The 14,567-nt window shown below is 43.6% G+C and overlaps 2 protein-coding genes across 3 annotated transcripts in view; one reads left to right on the forward strand and one right to left on the reverse strand.

Moving 5' to 3' along the window:
* Nucleotides 1–5,125, forward strand: part of drc2 (dynein regulatory complex subunit 2) — a 26,758-nt gene extending 21,633 nt beyond the window's left edge. Inside the window, exon 9 of the mRNA XM_078431454.1 lies at nucleotides 658–5,125. Within this exon, the coding sequence (XP_078287580.1) occupies nucleotides 658–963 (306 nt within the window). The 3' untranslated portion in view covers nucleotides 964–5,125. The remainder of the gene's footprint in view (nucleotides 1–657) is intronic.
* On the reverse strand, nucleotides 3,635–10,794 carry fkbp11 (FKBP prolyl isomerase 11). Of its 2 annotated transcripts, XM_078431455.1 has the most exons (6): nucleotides 10,480–10,794; nucleotides 10,293–10,355; nucleotides 7,071–7,158; nucleotides 6,749–6,782; nucleotides 4,663–4,733; nucleotides 3,635–3,873 (listed from the first exon to the last, which is right to left on the reverse strand). In XM_078431455.1, the coding sequence occupies exons 1-6, from the start codon at nucleotides 10,573–10,575 to the stop codon at nucleotides 3,656–3,658; spliced, it is 570 nt and encodes a 189-aa protein (XP_078287581.1). In that variant the 5' UTR covers nucleotides 10,576–10,794; the 3' UTR covers nucleotides 3,635–3,655. The 2 variants fall into 2 exon arrangements, with proteins under 2 accessions (XP_078287581.1, XP_078287582.1); XM_078431456.1 differs by lacking the exons at nucleotides 7,071–7,158; nucleotides 10,293–10,355; nucleotides 10,480–10,794 and adding an exon at nucleotides 6,867–7,057.
* Nucleotides 10,795–14,567: the final 3,773 nt, after the last annotated feature.

Raw genomic sequence — 14,567 nt, forward strand, 5'->3', positions numbered from 1 at the left:
GAATAAACCAGGGTGCCAATGTGAACTCTCCTGGCCTTCTTCCACATAGGGTTGAATGATCCGTTAGATTACCTGAGAGAGCAGATGGGGCCTTGACTAAATGTCTCAAACAAATGTTAGCACCATCACAGTAGAGTTGCTGCCGTACTGCGCTTAGAACACAAGAGACCCGGGTTCGATCCCGACCACGGGAGCTGTCTGCACGGAGTTTGTACGTTCTCCCTGTGACCTGCGGGGTTTTCTCAGAGAACTTTGGTTTCCTCCCACACTCCAGACGTACAGGTACAGGTTTGACGGTTAATTGGCTTGGTAAAGATTGTCCCTAGTGTGTGTAGGATAGTGTTAATGTGCTGGTTGATGCAGGAAGGAACTGTTTCCTCGCTGTATCTCTAAACAAACTAAACTCCATCTGCACCACACGGAACCTAAAGTTTGCTGATTATTGCTGGAGTATCTATTGCAAAATATCTTTACCATGATGTGAAATGTTTAGATTGAGCTCCGGTTTACGTTAATTTGTTGAGATTTTGGCTGAAACAAAGGACCTTAATTGTGATTTGGAGGTGGGAAATGTTTTCCCAGATCGGCCACAGTAATTGTTCTTCCCAGATTCCACGGCATGGTAAATGGGGATTTTTTTTCCTCTTATCTTTCAAGGTGATGATGAACTACATGGCCCTGGAGCATTTCTGGAAGCGCTACAATAAGGTTCTCTTAGACCAGATGGTATTAGATCAAGAGAAACATGGCTTGCTGCAGGAGAACAGGAATCTTCGGCAACTCCTCAAGCAGTACTTGGATGGAATCTCCGTCAATGAAGAAATCCTATCAAATCTGAACCCCCTCATTGTCATCAACAACAAAACAAATGTGAAAATGAATATACCTGTGATAGAATCTGTAGCCTCAAAGCCAGTTTACAATGTGATCGAAGCGGCACATATCATTGACCACACAGTCTAACAATCTCTTCAGTTCATATCTAAATGTGTCTGTCTTTTTATTTTAATTTTTTGACTGGTGCCTAACTCATCTGGCCATTTAACCATTCCCCCCCCCCCCCCCCTAATTATCAAGTTAAATAACTACTTATTTGATCTTTGCAAATCGCTGAAGGTGAATGTACAGATAAGGGGCAGAAATTTGGCCTTGAGTTTTAAACACACAATGGAGAGATTTCAACAGTGAAATTTTGCAGTGCACAATGCCCATGTATTGCATGTTTAATGCAAGTGACCCAGACCAAATCCTGTCCCATGGTGATTTTTTAATAACTAATGGGGTATTTCTACTGTATGGAGCATAACACATGGGTCACCAACTTATAACCGTGGGAGTGGGCCTTTTAGCTCAAAAACTCGGCAGCAGTGTTTATGCTCAACACCAGCCTCTTTCACCCTCCTATGTCTAATCTTATCAGCATTTCTTTCTTCCTCATTCATATTCTTATCCAACCCCCTCTTGATTACTTCTTCACCTTGGCTGCCACATTCCCAGCACACTGGGCAAGGAAATGTTCCTGGGTTTCCTTTTGGTTTTAATTCATAATCATCTTTTACTATCTGGGCCCTTCATTCTGGTTCAGACTGAATGGAAACAATCTCCTCCAGGTTTCCCCCCCTAACCTTTCAAATAGTGCCTGTCGAGCTGCCGAATGGGGAGGCCAAGACAGATCTGACTAAGAATAACGGCGAACAATCCAAGCATTTGCCACTGAGTTGATGTGAGGTGGGACTGGGCGTAGTGGTGTACTGAGGTAATAGCTGAGGTGATGCAGGGAAGGCAGGTTTAGCTCTCCTTGGAGCAGAGGACGCTGACACCTGATGGAGGTGTACAAAATTACAAGGGGGGACAGATGGGATAAATAGGAAACTTTTCCTCATCATAACGGTGTCTTAAATTACAGCGCTTTGGTTTACAGTGAGGTTCAGGGGGAATCGAAGGAAGATTTCTTTTCACCCCCCGAAAGCACAGTTGGACTTTGGAACACGCTGCCTGAGGGTGTGGTGGGAAGCAACGAGTCTCACAATGTTTAAGGTGTATCTGGTGAGCACTTGGATCGCCAAGACACAGAAAGCTACAGATCAATGCCGGTAAATAGGATTAGTGTAGATGAGTAGCTGATGGGAGGTGGAAGGGCCTGATTCTGACCTCGATGACTGGATATTAGTAGCCCAATTGCTGGAAAGGGGGTGGCCACCTGAAGCTTGTTGATAACTGACCAGAGATCAAAGTGGCAGTGGTTTTGGGGAATATGAGGGTGAGTTGTTGGGGGCTGGCCCAAAGGAGAGGAGATACATAAGCATGATTCTCCTTCGTTAAAACCCTGGGGGTTGTGGGAGTGGGCAGCAAAATAGCAAGACTAGTTATTTTACTGACACTCTGTGGTGTTATAGGTTACTATCTGGAGGATAATTGCTTGAAGCAAACTTATTATTCAGGTGGTTAACCTTTAGTCTGACGTTTTCACACGGCAGATGTCACCGTTGAAATAATAAAAAAATACTTGAGGCAAGACTATGGGATCCTATTATCAACACCTAACCTTGTCCATAGCTCCCTCCACAGTCGTGCTGCCCACACAGCTTGAGGGGCTAAAATGAGCCTCGCGACTGATTGACGAAGGTTTGCCACTTTTTTAAATTTAGTGGCTTGTGCTGTCACAGTTGAGGAAACGCGATACTTCCCCGGTTTACATCTCAGCATCAAGGCCTCTCGTCCACGAGTGATACCGCGGTTGGATGTTAAACAATCCAGCAAGCTTGCACAACTGCAATGCTGAAGAACACAATTCCACCGGTGCGAGTTTTTACTCCCCACTGCAGCGGTCACCAAGTCTAGTGAGCGGGGCGACCTGTTCCATGCTGATGGGTGTTGATTTATGAGCTTTCTTCCTTCCCGCATTCTCACCTATTTGGAACCCGGTTGAGATTGCCCAAGGCTTCCTTCTCTACGAGGAGTTCAAACACCATGGCTGGGTTTAAGCTGATACAGTTAGCAGGCTTTTTCCAACTTCCTCTTTTGTTTTTATAATCTGTGTAAAATAATGCTCATTTCCTGCATTGGAGGTTTGATATGACAAATTATCTATAACATTGCACATCCACTTCCCACTCTATATCATTTTGAGTGAACTGCATTGCAGGTACAAGTTGGGGAATTGCCTTTAATGGGTCGTGCATAATTCAGAATTCTACAGATTGGCACCATGGCAGGATTGAAAATACTATTTTCTTTCCATCTGAATGTGCATCTGTAGGTGACTTGATAACCAACACCACCACCAGAATTTAAAACAAAAGTGATACTGACATTCGTTTTCCTGCGTGAAAGAAAATCAAGTAGGTGTTTAAAGTTATCAATATTGTGTGATTAGGGTTAAGGGCATGACCAACATGTGGGAAGAAACCCCTCCATTGTAGAACTGTGTGGAGTTCATGTTTGACACTTATCGGTGTAGAGTTAAGGAACACTGCATGTCTGCCTGAAGCTGAACTTGTGAGTATTACTCAAGGTAGTGATGATAAATAGCCTGCAAAAGTGATTTTGCGCAGATATCACTACCAGAATCAGAGGGCAACCTGCTGTGAATAAAGATTAGAGCGACCCTATTGAAAAAAAATACAAACAAAAGTTACATTTCAGCAGAATTTTTTTAATTTTTTTTTGCTTTTCCTCTTTTCTCCTCCTTGGCCTTTCGTTTGGAGATTTTCGGGGGGTGTGCTTTTGAATAGAGGTAATAGCTGATTAGACACAGAAGTCCGGGGATGAGCAGCAGGGAGACTATTGGGATCACATTGTCCACCATCTTCTTCCAATATGTTGATTTCACTAATGTCACCAACTCCGTCTCAAATAACAGTGCAGCATCTCCTGAAATGCAGAAAACAGTTCTAAACTCAATATACAGCCGTGTTTAATATATTTCAGCACCCGAATCGCAGGTACATGAACACTAGTGGGATTGAAAGGGGGGAGATTCTGACACTAAAGCCGAGCATTCAATTCGTTATTTTGACCATCATCTGGGCCTCACTATCTCGTTCAATCTCATGTTGAACCCCTCAGGTCTCAATAAAGCTTGGCTCTCACTTTCTGGAAGAGATCACTAATTTTTCTCCCAATATTTAACAATGCTCTCTCTATCTGGGCAGCACTTCCAGCACCTGACCGCACTTCTGCAGTAGATCACGAAAAAAGACTTGCTAGTTCATAGATGATCTTCCAGTAACCTCCAGTCTCCCAAGCTCTCTTAATTGCAACCTTCTGTACAACTCTGTTGATTACTGCTTGGAATATTCCTCTCACTTCTCCGAATTATTCATCCTATGCACTATTGTCCTCTGGACATCTCCGTGTATTGAAATCAAAATTAATCTCACTGTCTCCTTGCCTCCCTGAGAAACATGCAAAAGTGATTTTGAGTGCAGAAAGACTAGACCAATTTGCTTTGCCACCTAATCACGTTTCCTCATCTAATCTTTTATCTTCTCAATTTACTTCTCAAATTTTAGGTTAAAAAGTCTTAAATCATGCTAATTTGGGTTCTCATAACAGTTTCTATCATTGTGAAATAAATACTACCGGTCATTGAGATTAAAGGTGGTACTTAAATTTGAGGTGGCTTTGAAAAGCGCTGCAGAAAACCAAATGGGTACAAACCTGGAATTGCCGGTGGAAAGCCTCGTTTCCCATACGCCAGGTTAGATGGGATGGTTAACTTTCTTTTCTCCCTAAATAAATACACTTATTAGTTTTTCTGCAGGAACATCATTATTTTCTTACTATATTATCTGCTAATCATTCCAGTATCTGATAGATTACTATTGCTCAGTCGGTAACTTTGGCTTATTACTAACAAAAACAAATGCCCTGGTGAATGGCATTAAAAAGGCGAGTCGAGTTAGCCTCAGTTGGGCTTGAAAAGGGAAATTCAAAGCACATTTCTGCAATGTGTCACTTTTCCTGGAGAGAGTGTGGGCCAGAATGTCATAAACTGCCTGAAACTCCAAATATTTAGAAATTGTTTACACTGTATGATAATTATATATTATAGAACATATCATCAATGATCATTACTGCACTGTGTGTGTAAACTAAATTCTAATTAATCTTTGCATAATAAACAACATATATTATAAGTTAATATCCTGGATTATTTGAGCAATATCACATTTGTGACTGAGTGATGGTTGGCCATCCATACAATATCAACGCCACATCCCCAAAATACTCCAATTTCTGCTTCTTACAAAGAGAAGCTTGCCGATTTTCTATGATATGGTTTCGGGGCTCCAGAAAGTGTGTCTTTCCAAACAGGGAAAGTCTGACAGGAAGTGAGGCCTTTGCAGAAATTATGGATGGCATGTAAACTTTCAACACTTCGAGAAACAGTTGATGATATTCAGGTTTCCGTTTTAGGAAGTCACTTCCTCCCACCAACAGCAGTCAGCAAACTTCCACAGCCAATTCAGGTGATTAATTTAGACAATAGACAATAGGTGCAGGAGGAGGCCATTCGGCCCTTCGAGCCAGCACCGCCATTCAATGTGATCATGGCTGATCATTCTCAATCAGTACCCCGTTCCCGCCTTCTCCCCATACCCCCTGACTCCGCTATCCCTAAGAGCTTTATCTAGCTCTCTCTTGAATGCATTCAGAGAATTGGCCTCCACTGCCTTCTGAGGCAGAGAATTCCACAGATTCACAACTCTCTGACTGAAAAAGTTTTTCCTCATCTCAGTTCTAAATGGCCTACCCCTTATTCTTAAACTGTGGTCCCTTGTTCTGGACTCCCCCAACATTGGGAACATGTTTCCTGCCTCTAACATGTCCAACCCCTTAATAATCTTATACGTTCCGATAAGATCTCCTCTCATCCTTCTAAATTCCAGTGTATACAAGCCTAGTCGCTCCAGTCTTTCAACATATGACAGTCACGCCATTCTGGGAATTAACCTAGTAAACCTACGCTGCACGCCCTCAATAGCAAGAATATCCTTCCTCAAATTTGGAGACCAAAACTGCACACAGTACTCCAGGTGCGGTCTCACCAGGGCCCTGTACAACTGCAGAAGGACCTCTTTGCTCCTATACTCAACTCCTCTTGTTATGAAGGCCAACATTCCATTGGCTTTCTTCACTGCCTGCTGTACCTGCATGCTTCCTTTCAGTGACTGATGCACTAGGACACCCAGATCTCGTCGTACGTCCCCTTTTCCTAACTTGACACCATTCAGATAATACTCTGCCTTCCTGTTCTTACCACCAAAGCTTCATAACTTCTGCTGCCTCAAACGCAAGAAGAAGAAGAAGTGGTGCTGGGACCATTGCTTTTAAGTTTGAGAGGGATGGAAACCAGGCCAGAAATGGGATTGACTCTGGGGCAAAGCTGAAGCAAAACATACTGACAGATATGAATTGTTCATGATCTCGTGAAGAACATGCACAGGCGAAAATTGCTGGAGGGTTGGTGATGCTTATTAAAGTCACCGACTTTAAAACTAACATCAACAACATAAAAGCAGAGAGTGCTGATGAAAGAGAGGGAAACAGTTACTGTTTCAGGTTAGAAACCCATCATCAGTGGCCTGAAACATTGGCTTTCTACGGATATAACCTTGACTTTCCCCGCATTTTCGATTTCAGTTTTCCAGCATCTGTCGTTTTATTTGCGTTTCACATCAACCACAGTTCAAGTCCAAGTGAAGCTTTAAGTAGCACCGGTGATGCAATCAAATCAACTTACCCAACACACATGTCAAGAAGACCTTGTTCCAAACCTACGAGCAAAAATAAAATCAGGTTCAAATTATTTTGAAGCACACTTCCACTAATGGTTATGAATTGGAACTGAATTAAAATACCTGAATCACAATGAACCTCTTGGTCGCAATCACACCTCAATGAAGATTTGTGTTTATGGATTGAAGTCAAAAATTACTTTCATGGGTGTCATATTTATAGTATTGAAAGGGGCAAATGATCATCTTGAATCGATCTTTGTAATTGTGTTTAGGAGGCAATTCTTCAGTATGGTTTCATTCCAGCATCAGAATGTCACATTTTACCTGGAATAACCTGTTTTTTGCCCAGTTCTACCGCCAAAGGATCCCGGATCAAAGAATTGTCAAACAACGTCCCGTCTTCCAACTTGCCCTAAGAAACAGAGCAGAAAGAAAGCACGTGTATGGGGTTTTGGCATAATTATTCAGCAATGCTACAAGCAGTCACCTCGAACATCTAACATTACATTCAATTATTCCTCCATCAACAAACTAGGGAGCATCACAATTGCCAGCAAAATGGGGATTTCCAGAAGATCCCCCAGTCCAATCCAGATTTAATATTCTATATCATTTAACATACCAATTGCAGCATTTTACAGTGATTTTATTTCAAACACATGAAATTGACATTTGACAGTTTAGAGTGATATTGAATATCCAAAGGCACAAAATAACTGTCAAGAAATTGCAAATACACACTTAACTATCACTTATACCTGCGGTGGCTAGCAACATTTCACAATGTGAACTACAACAAAGGGTAATAGTGTACTGGGAGACACAAGGAAGTGCAGATGCTGGAATCTTGAGCAAAACCCAAAGTGCGCCAGTAACTGAAGAATGGTCCCGACCTAAAACGTCATCTATCCATTCCCTCCACAGATGCTACCTGACCCGCTGAGTTCCTCCAGCACTTTCTGTTCAAAGGACATAGCTGACCAATATATATATAAATAAATTTAACTTCCCCTTATTTAAAGTGGCTGAAGGATTGAATAGCTCACTGGAATTTAGAAGATCTTATAGAAACTTACAAAATTCTTAAGGGGTTGGACAGGCTAGATGCAGGAAGATTGTTCCCGATGTTGGGGAAGTCCAGAACAAGGGGTCACAGTTTAATGATATGGGGGAAGTCTTTTAGGACCGAGATGAGAACGTTTTTTTTCACACAGAGAGTGGTGAATCTGTGGAATTCTCTGCCACAGAAGGTAGTTGAGGCCAGTTCATTGGCTATATTTAAGAGGGAGTTAGATTTGGCCCTTGTGGCTAAAGGGATCAGGGGGTATGGAGAGAAGGCAGGTACGGGTTACTGAGTTGGATGATCAGCCATGATCATATTGAATGGCGGTGCAGGCTTGAAGGGCCGAATGGCCTACTCCTGCACCTATTTTCTATGTTTCTATGAAGTGGGACGGACACGACAGATCTGGTGCGATGGTTTGCTTTGATTTACAATTGATGTAAAAGCATTTCTTAAGCATTTTTTATTTGCAACCCAGAATGCCCAAAGCAATTTACAGCAAATGAAATTTTCGTCTGACGTGTGGTCACCGTTGTAATTCTAGAGGCCAAGTTTCTCAAGTGTTATCCTTCCCTATCTCTGCAACATTCATCGAGTGATTCATCATGCCTTCAAGTTATTTTTCCATCCGCCGGTGTCGACATTAAAGGAAGCTCCCCAACTACTTAATATGTAAGAAAATAACTGCAGATGCTGGTACAAATCGAAGGTATTTATTCACAAAATGCTGGAGTAACTCAGCAGGTCAGGCAGCATCTCAGGAGAGAAGGAATGGGTGGCGTTTCAGATCCATGGGTGCAGTTTAATGTGAGGTTATCCACTTTGGTGGTAAGAATAGGAAGGCAGAGTATTATCTGAATGGTGTCAAGTTAGGAACAGGGGACGTACAACGAGATCTGGGTGTCCTAGTGCATCAGTTACTGAAAGGAAGCATGCAGGTACAGCAGGCAGTGAAGAAAGCCAATGGAATGTTGGCCTTCATAACAAGAGGAGTTGAGTATAGGAGCAAAGAGGTCCTTCTGCAGTTGTACAGGGCCCTAGTGAGACCGCACCTGGAATACTGTGTGCAGTTTTGGTTTCCAAATTTGAGGAAGGATGTTCTTGCTATTGAGGGCGTGCAGCGTAGGTTTACTAGGTTAATTCCCGGAATGGCGGGACTTTCATATGTTGAAAGATTGGAGCGACTAGGCTTGTATACACTGGAATTTAGAAGGATGAGAGGAGATCTTATCGAAACGTATAAGATTATTAAGGGGTTGGACACGTTAGAGGCAGGAAACATGTTCCCAATGTTGAGGGAGTCCAGAACAAGGGGCCACAGTTTACGAATAAGGGGTAGGCCATTTAGAACTAAGATGAGGAAAAACTTTTTCAGTCAGAGTTGTGAATCTGTGGAATTCTCTGCCTCAGAAGGCAGTGGAGGCCAATTCTCTGAATGCATTCGAGCTCTTAAGGATAGCGGAGTCAGGGGGTATGGGGAGAAGGCAGGAACGGGGTACTGATTGAGAATGATCAGCCATGATCACATTGAATGGCGGTGCTGGCTCGAAGGGCCGAATGGCCTCCTCCTGCACCTATTATCTATTGTCCACTGACGTGTCCGCAGTCTGAAGAAGGGTCTCGACCCGAAACATCACCCATCCCATCACTCCTGAGATGCTGCCTGACCTGCTGAGTTACTCCAGCATTTTGTGAATAAACAACTACTTAATATGTTCAGTTCGTTGCCATTTCTGAGCTGCCTTTCTTTGCTCCACAGTTTGCTTTCTTCTGTAAATAAATGTATTCACTTTGCGTCGAATTTCTGCGTGTTATTTATATCCGCGTTCTTATTTACATTACGTAAACACATATAACTTGAGTAACGTAAATGCAGAATTTTTAAAAGGCATGAGCTAATTAACCCCAGAATTCCTCATGACGAGTTTGTTAGTTTGCTTCTAGTTAAAGTAGATGGAATGTTTTAGTTAAAGTAGATGGAATATTGCATCACACGCTACTTTAAAATGAATTCACCTGTTTGGAGATGAAGGACTGAACTCCAGCAGAAACTGATTAGTGAAGGGGGAGTATAAGGAAATAACTGCAGATGCTGGTACAGATCGAAGGTATTTATTCACAAAATGCTGGAGTAACTCAGCAGGTCAGGCAGCATCTCAGGAGAGAAGGGAATGGGAAGTCCACGTGTTTGAGTTTCATCCACTGACGTGTCCGCTTGCCACATCCTCTCGTTCATAAATCATTGCCATTTCTCCACTCCAACAACTCCCTCCCCCAAGCGTGGTCGCTTTCCAAGTGGAAATAGACTCTCTCTCAATCCCCTATCTGCTGACGTGTTAGTACAACCAGACCCCCCCCCCCCCCCCCCCCCACCGGGTCCACGCGTGGAGTAACATTTCCCGTGTTAAGTTTCAAACAATTCGAATTTTCAAGTTGCAGACTTTGTAAAGCAAAAAAAAGTCAAGCAAGTTTAAGTCTCTTACAGTGTAGTGGATGTGAAGAGTGTCCCCGAATTTCGACAGCTCAGGGCATCCCTCTGGTTTCAGCTGTTTATTAAAACACACACATTTGCAAATGAAGAGACAGAGATATTTGTAGCGGTCAACACACATTGTTGTAGCGAAAGCTAAATGTCCCCGGAGAACGGCTTGTAAAAGGGGATCTGCTCACCAACACTTCCACTTTAAGTTCCTGCACTTTCTCATCCTGCCTGGAAAACCCGCACAGGGAGCCAAGGATCAAGAGAAAGAGTCCGGTTCTGCTCATCCTGATCGAGCGAGTGCAGAAAGACAACTTGAAACACAACCAGACTAAACAACCCCCACTAAATTAGCATGAAATTGTGCTCGTCCACTAACTATCCCGGCAGTCTCTGTTTTCTGGAAGCACCGCCCAATTTCATGTGTGATTTCTTGTTGCAAAGGCAATTTCTCATTCGTCCCTCGGTGCTATTTCTACACTCGCTGTAACACCGTCCGCTGCAAAGAACCAGCAGACTTGGGTTTATGCCCCATTTTAAGCATACTGGTTAACCTTCACCTTGAACGTTTTCAATGATTCCGTCCCAAAGGCAGTCTGGGGAGAGAATGTGCCATCGATGCATCCCCTCTAACCCTCCAGAATCTCGCGTGTTTCAATAAAAAAATCACCCCTAAATCTTCTAAACCAACGAGTTTCGACTGTGTGCGAAACCGTTCATCCCAAGAATCAACCCAGTGAAGCTCTCCCTGCAACGCCCCCAATGCAAGCAGGTCCAACATTGCACACAGTACTTACTCCTGTGTGATCTGACCAAGCCCTGCATTAAAGTTGCATCTAAACACCCCCGTTGTTGTACTCCCCATCCGTTCCAAGAGGCCAACAGACCCGCTGAGTTACTCCAGCTTTTTGTGTCTATCTTCGGTTGAATCCAGCATCTGCAGTTCCTTTCTACACAACAGACCATTCATTACCACTCTACCTGCACGCACCTTCACTTACCCTTCCTGCGTGCTAACATTTTATTCTTCATGTTCCAGATTCTTTTGCACGAGGTTTTGAAGTCACACACACTCCATGTAAATAATAATTTGTTCTTCTTTTCAAAGTGGAGGAGGGCTCCTTTCTCCAGATGTGGAAGATGGGGTGGCAGGATGGTAACTGGATTCCTCTCTGTCCAATTTTAGAACTACATCTGCTCCTGGGGGCTTCTCGTTTTTCAGTTGGCACTTGGCCTGTTTGGCAAAGAAAGAATTGGTTGAAGATCCCGCAGCTGGAACAACATGATACAGAGATAAGCTGGAGTACTATCGATTGAAACAAAGGTCTGTTGGTTTCTAAAGTAAGGACTTGGACAACTTTGGTCAGCATCCTCACACAGCCACCCCCTTCTGTTCTCTCCACTCCACCCGTCTCTACAACCTCAAACATGCTTGTTTTCTCACTTTTCTAGTCCTTAACTCTTTCTCTCCCCAATAAAAATTGGCAAGTCAGTCATTTATCACAGTTTATGAGGGCCTGCTATGCAGAAATCAGCTGTTATGCCTTTCAACACTTCAAAAAGCTTTTTACAAATAACCTTAATTCTGTGGTTGCTGATTTGTCTGGATGTGGTTATAATTTTAATTTATCTACTTTATCAAAATAACATTAGTCTCCAAACATTTTTTGTTCTCTGATCATGGCTACCCCATAAACTGCCATAACACGCTGCTTCTTGCTATTGAGGGCGTGCAGCGTAGGTTTACTAGGTTAATTCCCGGAATGGCGGGACTATCATATGTTGAAAGACTGGAGCGACTAGGCTTGTATACACTGGAATTTAGAAGGATGAGAGGAGATCTTATCGAAACATATAAGATTATTAAGGGGTTGGACACGTTAGAGGCAGGAAACATGTTCTCAATGTTGGGGGAGTCCAGAACAAGGGGCCACAGTTTAAGAATAAGGGGTAGGCCATTTAGAACGGAGATGAGGAAAAACTTTTTCAGTCAGAGAGTTGTCAAGTCAAGTCAAGTCAATTTTATTTGTATAGCACATTTAAAAACAACCCACGTTGACCAAAGTGCTGCACATCTGATTAGGAAAAAAAAAAAGAAACATACAGTGGCAGGTGAATCTGTGGAATTCTCTGCCTCAGAAGGCAGTGGAGGCCAATTCTCTGAATGCATTCAAGAGAGAGCTGGATAGAGCTCTTAAGGATAGCGGAGTCAGGGGGTATGGGGAGAAGGCAGGAACGGGGTACTGATTGAGAATGATCAGCCATGATCACATTGAATGGTGGTGCGTACAGGCTCGAAGGGCCGAATGGCCTCCTCCTGCACCTATTGTCAATTGTCTATCGTCATGAAATCAATTACTCTTGCTTTGAATGCTAGTCCTTGATTCGCTTTGCTGACAAGCTTTATGCTGACCACTTGATTGTCCAAACTGGTTAGAATTTTTAAAAAAAACTTAAATGTACTCCATGCATCCTGGATAAATGTAGCCTGAAAATCATTGTACGTCTTACGAGAAGACAAATGCTTAACTCGTTCATTTTACATTCAGCAGCTATTTTAACATATTTAAATCAAGCAGCTTGGCACCTTCATTGTAATAGCAGTTTTATTTATTCAGTCTGAGAGAGACAAGTTGTGAATTTTGCATCGGACCATGCAAAATTGCGTGAGCTTTGGTGAGGGAACGACTTCACCATAGCAGTGCCTGAACATCACCACAACTGGTGAAAGGGGAGCGCGACGATCCTGACGGTGAAGATCGGCTGGACGTTTACCTTGACCTGATTCACACCTGTCCAGCAGGGCCCACAGCCCATTCAGGAGATGTGTGGGGTTAGTCAGCACTTCCAGTGATTCACGTCCCTCGTTCCAAAGGGTATTCCACAGAGACAAGTTCAGATCAGGTAGTTTGGCCCATGGAGGGCGCTGCCACAAGAGGGCCATTTCAATGGAATAGGTTGTACAGATGCAACACCTGTCCCTTTACCTCCCCCCTCAACTCCATCCAAGGACCCAAACAGTCTTTCCAGGTGAGACAAAGGTTCACCTGCACCTCCTCCAACCTCATCTATTGCATCCGCTGCTCTAGATGTCAACTTATTTGCATCGGCGAAACCAAGCGCAGGCTCGGCGATCGCTTCGCTCAATACCTGCGCTCGGTCCGCATTGACCAAACCGGTCTCCCGGTGGCCAAGCACTTCAACTCCCCCTCCCACTCCCAGTCTGACCTTTCTGTCATGGGCCTCCTCCAGTGCCATAGTGAGGCCCACCGGAAATTGGAGGAACAGCACCTCATATTTCGCCTGGGCAGTTTGCAGCCCAGTGGTATGAACATCGACTTCTCCAACTTTAGATAGTTCCTCTGTCCCTCCCTTCCCCTCCTCCTTCCCACATCTCCCTCTATCTTCCTGTCTCCACCTATATCCTTCCTTTGTCCCGCCCCCCTGACATCAGTCTGAAGAAGGGTCTCGACCCGAAACGTCACCCATTCCTTCTCTCCCGAGATGCTGCCTGACCTGCTGAGTTACTCCAGCATTTTGTGAATAAATACCTTCGATTTGTACCAGCATCTGCAGTTATTTTCTTATATACTTATAGTGTGTACAGTGGCAGGTCAGAAGAATGAAAAGGATAACTCCATGAATTATACACATGGTTGCAATCTGTTGGCATCCGTGGGTTTTACTTGTGACAACTATTGCCAAATACGCACTGCCTAGTGTAGCAAGGCTAGGGCTGACAATAAGCCCTATTGAGATCTTATCGAAACGTATAAGATTATTAAGGGGTTGGACACGTTAGAGGCAGGAAACATGTTCCCAATGTTGGGGGAGTCCAGAACAAGGGGCCACAGTTTAAGAATAAGGGGTAGGCCATTTAGAACGGAGATGAGGAAAAACCTTTTCAGTCAGAGAGTTGTGAATCTGTGGAATTCTCTGCCTCAGAAGGCAGTGGAGGCCAATTCTCTGAATGCATTCAAGAGAGAGCTAGATAGAGCTCTTAAGGATAGCGGAGTCAGGGGGTATGGGGAGAAGGCAGGAATGGGGTACTGATTGAGAATGATCAGCCATGATCACATTGAATGGCTGTGCTGGCTCGAAGGGCCGAATGGCCTCCTCCTGCACCTATTGTCTATTGTCTATTGTCTATAAGAGACAGTGATATGTTTTTGTGGACTCAGTAAACATCTTTAGCAGCACTGCTTATATAATTTAAACATATATTCCACTGTATGGGATCAGCGCCATACATGTAAATACAGTAAGCTAATCCTCCTCA

The sequence above is a fragment of the Rhinoraja longicauda genome, chromosome 42 (assembly GCF_053455715.1).
Source record: "Rhinoraja longicauda isolate Sanriku21f chromosome 42, sRhiLon1.1, whole genome shotgun sequence".
Taxonomy (NCBI): domain Eukaryota; kingdom Metazoa; phylum Chordata; class Chondrichthyes; order Rajiformes; family Arhynchobatidae; genus Rhinoraja; species Rhinoraja longicauda.